General features: G+C 41.5%; 1 protein-coding gene across 1 annotated transcript in view; it reads left to right on the top strand.

Annotated features, from left to right (window-relative positions):
• PTPRN2 (protein tyrosine phosphatase, receptor type N2) overlaps positions 1-6,680 on the top strand; it is a 645,766-nt gene extending 639,086 nt beyond the window's left edge. The window contains exon 23 of the mRNA XM_027687014.1: positions 1,959-6,680. Within this exon, the coding sequence (XP_027542815.1) occupies positions 1,959-2,030 (72 nt within the window). The 3' untranslated portion in view covers positions 2,031-6,680. The remainder of the gene's footprint in view (positions 1-1,958) is intronic.
• The last annotated feature ends 1,619 nt before the right edge of the window (positions 6,681-8,299 follow it).

An 8,299-nucleotide genomic window follows, 5' to 3' on the forward strand; every position in this document is an offset into this window, starting at 1 on the left:
CCTTCTCCTGCCAGCCTCACCACAAGGGTCTCCTACCCCGCCCAGGCTGCTCCACAGGTCACTCATCTCACAGGGCTGCATCAATGGGGTCCAGTGGCTCCTGCCTCCTCCTGCCTAAGTTCTCTCTCCCCAATGCACTTCTCATGCATCAGCCTCAATGTCTTGAAGCTTTTTGAGCTGGTACTAGCTCCCAGTTTGGTTCTGGCACAGCATGACCACTAGCATGCCCTCTCTGCCCTTGCTACCATCCAGCTCCTCTCACACATTCACTGTGCTCTGGTTAAAACAGCACTGATGCTCCTGCATAGGCACCAGCATTCCCAGCCTTTTCTTTAACTGCAGAGACCTTAGGCCATGCAGGGAGCCATAGGCAGTCATATACACCATTTTCAGGGCTAGTGAGGATGAGTCCTACTCTTTAGGGTGAATTGATGTCTGATTAAAAACTGTTGGCTGCAGTCCAGCAAATGTACATGGATGCCACTTTGACAGCACCAAGCAGAAAGCAAAGTTCTCGAATGTTATCGTTGCTCAGAAATTATTCTGAGTTTTTATTTCTTTTTCTGCCTTGGCACTGTGCCCATCATTACTTCTCTGAAGTGTCTTCACATGGGAGATGATTCTGCATAGAGGTGAGACAAGGCAGAGAAGACTGGCACCAGATTGCAGGAATTAGAAGTCAGCTGCCTTTCTGAAGTGTGAGTTGCACACCTGTAGTTTGTTCTTTCATCCTCCCTGCAGATTTCTGCAGGAAAGTGAAACACTATGGAAAATGAATGCTATTAGTCCAGTAATCACCTCTGGGGGCTGGCTGTGTTCTGCAGCCATGCCACACAGCCCCTGGCAGCACAAACTGAGGGGCTGGAAGTACCAGACCACAAGTTTTCTAATGGAAGGCACAAACAGTATCCCAGCAGTGATCCTGGGATGTTTTGTAGGGTGTATCTCAGACCTCCATTCCCAAAGTCGATTCTTCAGCAGCTTGACTCCAGCTATCTTAACACTCTAGAGTACTTCTAGAAAATCAGAAATGCCTCCACCGTCCTTGTCTGGTGTCTTTGATTTGTCTATCATTTGAGTAAACTGCTCACTGAAAAGCTGCAAACTCCAAATCATCCAGTGATATATTTCAGGGAGCTAAAATACCGAGAAAAATTTCTTGCTTGAAAAATATAACACCTGTTAACCTTGAGGATTTAACACTCTTTTGTCCTTCCATAGGACTACACAGTTCAGGAACAAGTTAGGTTAGCACTTAGAAGTAGCAGCCATTCATGGCTGTGTCCTTCACACCTCTGCCAACCCAGCACAGAAGCCTGTTAATCATTTTGGTGCTGTGGTTACAGTAAATTAATAACAGCAAAAAGCTTTCCAAGTATTTCTTATATAGGAGTGGTCTAAAGATTGTTGAGTAATTTGTGGGTGTGGAAAGGCCATTAAAAAGAGAGGCTTAAAAAGATCAGTGACAGGTAAGCCAAAAAGCAGATATTGTTCTATATAATAGACATAAGGTGAGGAGATATTTATTCTAGATGTTTCAACTAGAAAGAGTCCTAGGAAAAGCCAAAGCCTCTGCTTTGCAGCATCTCACTTATTGCATATCTCAATTATATTAATGAGTTCCCATTTCTGTGTCAGAAGGAAATGGCTGGTGATCAGCTACTCCCAAACCCTTCTGACCACGCAATGGCAATACATCATTGTGTCCCAATAGCTTATGTTCTGCTGCTAACATTTTTCTCCATTAAAATTACTCCAGCTTCAAGATGCTGTCAAACTTGTTATATGACATCAATAATCCCAGAACATTTTGTTCTTTTCCATTGCAGTGCACAGTTCATCCTGCATATTCATATTTTTAACAATGTCTTGAGGATGTTCAGCTCCGGAATAGTGCACCAGGCTTTTGGAAGGTGTTTCGTTTTATTAATCAGAGTTTGTGTTTGTTCTCTCTGCAGGAGCAGTTTGAGTTTGCGCTGACAGCAGTTGCAGAGGAAGTGAATGCAATACTCAAGGCCCTTCCCCAGTGAGCAGCTCAGTCTCCTGAAGGCTCCTGCAGAATCCATCCCTCGTTTTCCTCATCCTCAGTCCCTGTGAATGTTCTTGGAAACCGTGACCTGACCTTAACTGTGTATCTTCTGTTGTAACCACATAGTGATAGGGTCCTTACAAACTCCTTTAGCTGGTAAAAGTTCAACAGTTAAAATGTGTATTCTGTTTTCTGGGGTTTTAAACAAATTTTTAAAAGTACATCAGAGCCTCGGATTAAGTGACAGAACAATCCATCTAATTCCTTTCACATCCTTGAAGCCCTGAATGTCACACTTTGAAAGCACACATTCATGTTCTTAGTAGCAAATATACAATATTGTGGGTAATTAGTGCAGTCAATATAGTCTCAGAAAACAGTGTTCTATTTGTAACTTCTCAAAAGCCGAATAAGAGGGAGGGCCTGAAGAGGATGGTGATTGTTCCCATACAATGCCAAGCTGGAGCATGAAACAGTGCTGAGGGTGTGAGTAAACACAGGTCCAGGATGCTCTGGCAAGGAAAGCTTGCACCTTCTCATGCCAGGCTTTGGCAAGCAAATGTTTTCTTAGCTGTTGTTTACTTATCAGCTTTGTGCCATGAGAGGAAGAAAATCTGAACTATAAGTAAAACAGGCTCACACAGTTATTGCAACTGGGGAGGTCATTTTGGTCACATTAATGGGAAGCTGGGGGATAACGAGCACAACAGCTCTGACCATGTACCTGCCACTGACAGCATGGAAAACAGAGGGTAGACTCCCCTCAGGTGATGAGAAAGGCCCTGTCAGCAATCAGGTAACTGTCTGGAGCTGTTATGGAAACAGATTGTTGGTTTTATGGGATTACTGAGGAAGAAAATGGGACTCTCCTCTTTATATTTTTGCATTTCCCTCTGTAAAGTTCTGCAGTGCCACCCTTTTTAGCCAGGAAAATATATTTCTGTAAAAGCCTGGCTGAAGGGGAAATCTCCTATCTGCATTTTATGATTCTCATCGAATTTGTCTGATCCAGAAGTTCATTGCAGCTTTCTGCAGAGACTCTGCTTGCTCCTTGTTCTGAATGATACCTATTTTAATTAAGCATGAAGGGGTAAAGCAACACACAGGTTGAATTTCAGAGACTCTTGTGTTCTCAAGATCCTCATGCCTCCTGCTGAAAAGTAATGCTAAAGTATGTCTGTAAATGGTTTGGTTTATGGAATCTTGCTTCTGTGAATTCACAGGTTTAGTTGTGGCACTCTTCTTAAGGAATTGAAATTATTGATAGAAAGTACTCTGATATATCTGAATGAAGGGCCTGAGAGTAAAATTATTGAAGGTACCTAAGTGATCTAGGCTCTTAATTTCATTTCCAAAAATGAATACTTGGATGCTTTTTCATATGTTATCCTATATCTCCATGACTTAAGAATCTGGGGTGCTTTTTTTTCCAAAGTCTTAAGTGTGTTGTGTGCTTGAAACCATATTAGGCTAATCGTTTAACTTCAGCGCTGGAAAATATATCATTGAATTTAATTTGAGAAGGGGACACTTTTATAAACTTCTAATCAATGAAATGTAAAAGATAACAGTATCAGAGAGTTTTGCTGGCACAGAGGTAATGGGCATCTATTGAAATCAACCATGTTGCAATTTTGTGTTGTAGGTGTGGATATTGGTGATTTCTTCTTTTTTGCAATTAAAGAGTTACTAAAAAAAAAAAAAAAAGCAGAAGGCTTGTAACTTTTTGCCATACATTTTTGTATGCTTTACTTGATATGTGCTGTTGCTTAATTTGTGCATCCCATTACTACAGCAGTGCAGAGCAGTTACTGCAGATGCCATCATCCTCTTAAGTACACATACTGTACATTAAGCCACATGTTTATTTTATGGCCTAAGCATTTTAGAGCTTTCCTAGCAATAACTAAAAAAACTAATGGAGTATAAATGAGAAAATTGCCTTTTTCATTTGATAATTTAGGTTTAACAGGATTCTTTTATTACTTTAGCTAACACAAAATTGCAGATCAGGACAGATGAGATCAGTTTGAGCCGTATCAGCAAGTGTTTGAAGTAGATTTACTGTGAGCCATGTACTGCAGCTTTCTGAAAATACAGGTAGTTGTATGCAAACAAATTGTCCAAAGAATCAAAATTTGGGCATCCTAACAAGGCCTCTGATTATCAGGCAGAATTGTTTCCCCATGCGAGATGCTGTGCCATTACCTACTGCCAGTGGGCTAATGGGTTTTTAGCTCAGATTTCTGCCCTGGGATTCATTAGTGTTCACCTTCTGACTGTCCCTGTGCATACCACAAACATGCCTGACGAGCCTTTCGTTTGCACTTCAGGAGTATTTTTTAATTGTTGTTTTGCAAATATTTGCATTTCATAATAGCAATTTCAGGGTGATCCCTATTAATTCACAAGCAGCTGAGTGTGGGACTTAAATATTTCTCTTCATGCTTCAGAGTTTATTTAGCGTAGATTAGAGGGCATTAATCTTCCCCAAGGCTAATGGGGCAGGAATGTATTGTTTTATTCATACTTGTAGGCCAGTTTACACAACAGAAAGATGCAGTCTTACTCAGAGGGTTAGAGTATCTCCCACTGACCGTCATTGACAATCCTGCTATTTCAGCCATGTTTTGTACAGTTCTTCCACAAAGAGGTGCCAGGCTTATTTTGTTGACTGTAAACGATCACACTGAGTATTTTGTCTGTGCATAGCACACTGTTCACACCTCTCAATAAATGCCATGTTTCTGGGGGTGATAATCTGCTGCAGGGTCGATTAGCGAAATGCAGGTTTCAGTTGCACCAGGGCAGTCTGGGGGGGTTTGATAATCTATTCCCCAGGAAGGTGTCAAAGCCATGGATGAAGCCACAAAGATGGATCTGCCACACAGGGCAGGCATTTGCTTTCACTGCAGTCAACTTAATCCTTGTGATCTGTCAAAGGATGATGTTCATACCAACACCCAGTCACTTAACCTGACAGTGAACATGGGGTGGGTCCCATGTCCAGTGTGAGCTGAGCTTCTACCTTAAAACCAGAATCACCTGAGAGCCTGAAGTCAAATGAGACCCACCATCTTTCCCTGTTCAATATTCTGCTTGATCTTTAGTAAACTCATTGCAATTGAAGCTTGGGCAGGTGCCTGATGCGTGGCCATAAACAGCATGTGTTTAACATTGACCGTCCTCACATTCTTGATAAAGACATATTGAATGTACAGGTCCTGTTTGTGTGGTTGAATCTTTAAATGACATTTAAGGGGGTGAGCTGCAGGAGGGTGATTTAACCCCACTGCTCACAGTTTCCTTCCTCGCTGGTCAGAGGGAGAAAACCCTGTTGTCCAGCTCATGCAGCTGCTGTCCTCGAGCAGGACAGTGACCTGACCAGACCCCGGGCTTGTGTAGTCACAGTGTGTCCAGGTATGCGGGATGGAGACGTGGTTCACCACCGCTGATAGTTCACAGGAGTAACAGCACAGTTACTCTCTCCAGCCTTCGCCCTTCCCATGATATGGGCCAGCACTTAAAGGGATGGAGGGGCAGGGCAGCACCATTCCCCAAATCCCACATCCTTGAGGTTCAGCCCTAGCCACAGGGAAAACAGTGTTGGGTTTGCTGTTGGCTTCACATGTTTCAGGTGTAAGCTCTAACCATTGCTGTTGGCCATTGTTGGTGGGACCTGGTGCAGCCCAGGTAATATCCAGTGGAAGTCCTTGGCAATTGTAAGGGCCAAGAATGAATTTCAGCAGAAAATCACATATCCAAATCTCAATGCAGCAGCAAAACAAGCAAGATTATTTTTATACAAGCTTCTAAACATTTAAAACATTTAAAAATATTTTTAAAATCTACACCCATGACTAAACCTTGTCCCTGTCTCTAGCATGCATGCAGAACCAATCCCCATCCATCCCCAGGGGAATGACAGCTACAGTACCTGTAAGGAGTTCATGCTTTATTAGTCAAGTGGAACATTAATAAAACCTGGCCCACTTCATAATTTCCAGAATAGTCATTAATTAAAAAAGCTGTTTATTGGAATAGAAAACAAGTATTTGATTAGCTTTGTTACAGAACAATAGCTCTCCTAATTTTTATTCTGCATATTTTATTCTTTCTTTAGAAAATTCTCTTAAGAAGCATTTGAGATAATTCGCTTTTTAAAACTGTACAGTTTCTATGGGTTTGCTTTTTAAATGAGAATATACTTTGTAGATTTGATTATTATATTTTTCTGTTAAGATTACATTGGGCATTACAAAAGCATTCCCCACCACAGTGAAAAGAAAGCAATCCTGTTGGTTTATTGTAAAAGAAAAAAAAATAATTAAAACAAAATTGCAGAGCTGTGGCATACTCAATCCAATTAGAGCATGACTCTTTACTACTCTTCATTTACCACATGAGAAAAAAAATAAAGTTACACCAGCAAGATTTCATTTGAAGCTGTTCATGCATGCTGTTTGTACTGTATTTGATGGCATAATATTGTTTTGTTTACAACCTTTTCTTTCTTGTCATTCTATTATATTCTTTGTATGTATATAGTTTAAAAAAAAAATTATACAAAGTATTTTGTTCTACCTCTGTAAAAATCATATTTGTGAATAAAGTCACATTGTCTGTGGATTATGGTATTGTGAATACAGCATTAACAGCTGGTGCTTTGCTTTTATTTGGGGGGTGGGAGCAGTGCCGTTGCCTCTTGCTGGAGAGGTGGATTTTGACTATCCAAGGTGGGAATGTGGGGCTGACAGAGAGGGGCACAAATGCCCTGCTGAGCGCTTAGAGATGCACGTTTAATCTGCTCTGAGAAAGGATTTCAGCCACCTCTGGCTCGGGTGTGTGGCCTGTAATATTGCACCTTCCAGGGTTTCGATCGAGGCAGACTCCTTGTTCAGGCCAGAAGGCAAAGCAGGCAAAAGAATGACTAAGTTAAAGTGACCCTCCTTGTACAACTGGCAAGTGAAAAAAAATTGGTCTGCAGTGTGTGTGATAGAGTGTACAAGTTAAAAAATGGATTAAATGGTATTCACTTTCAGGAAAATTAAAGGCAGGAAAATGTTTTTGGGCAGGAAAGGCTGGTGGATCAGAGCATCACAAAATGGCCAAGGATTTGTAGTTTTAAAAAAGTAGCAGGATTCATAAAAGGATTTGTACAGGTAATGGAAAATACTCATTATATTAAATAAGGTTAAGAGGAATAAAGTCTAAGGTTCCCGGACAAGCACAGCATAAAATAAACAGTCTTTTCCCTGGGGGATGGGAAGTCATTTTCCCATTAGCACTGGCCATTATATGAAGGCTTGTACCTCCCCTGAAATATCTATTGTTTGCTGTCATCAGAGCAGTCTTTGGGATTACACAGCCCTAGTATGGCAGTTTTCTCATGGTCTTGCAATATGTGTTAAAATTTCACTTATATTTTGAAGAAGACTTAAAATATTTTGCCCCTTACCTGGAAATAACTAGAAAAACATAAACAGGAAGGTAAAACCATCCTGGTCCAGCTCACATCCTTCCCATCAGAAGAATCTCATTTTACATTCTTTAACCTTGTTTATGTAGTTGCATGTTTTAATATCTATGCCTTTCTCTGTGTAAGAAGGTGACTTTCATCTTGGAAGCAAAATATATGCACCATTATAGCTATTTTCCTGTTGGTGTAATTTAGGAGGTCTTTCATCTCCAAGATAGCTTTCTGAAACCTCTAGTAACATCAGATGAAGGACAAAAAGAGAAATGCATTTAACTGTATAACTACTAGATCATTATGAATCTTCAAGACAAACACAAAAGCCATCAGTTGTGCATACATTGACTCATGCAGGCAGTGCTTGCTTTGTTTTCGTGCTGCACAGGTACACACAGCTCCCCGGTGTTCCAGCTGTAGGACAGTGTCTCAGCTCTGCCAAGGGACACCCCTTTGTCACTGTTAGTCTTGGGTTTGAATTTATGGTTCTAGCTTATTATCAGTATGGCAAATAACAAGGTTGGCTTCTGCTGGGTGTTGGCTTCTGCTGGGGCTCGGGAAAGAGCTGGGTTTGAGTATCAGCCTGGAGAACCCCCAGCAGACTTGAATGTTCCTGTTGCACAGCCCATGAGGTGATAACACTCCTCCCTCCTCTGAGCCTGAGCTGCTCATGCTTCTGGGGAAGCAGGAGGACACAGCACTCAGTAAACAGGGTCAGAAGGAAAGAGCTGCCCATCTGCTGTGCTGCTTGGTGCCAGCCCCAAAGGGAGAGTCTGGCTTGTGCTCCCAGGTGAATT

The sequence above is a fragment of the Neopelma chrysocephalum genome, unplaced genomic scaffold (genome assembly GCF_003984885.1).
Source record: "Neopelma chrysocephalum unplaced genomic scaffold, ASM398488v2 Primary Assembly neopelma1_72, whole genome shotgun sequence".
In the NCBI taxonomy this organism is placed as follows: Eukaryota; Metazoa; Chordata; class Aves; order Passeriformes; family Pipridae; genus Neopelma; species Neopelma chrysocephalum.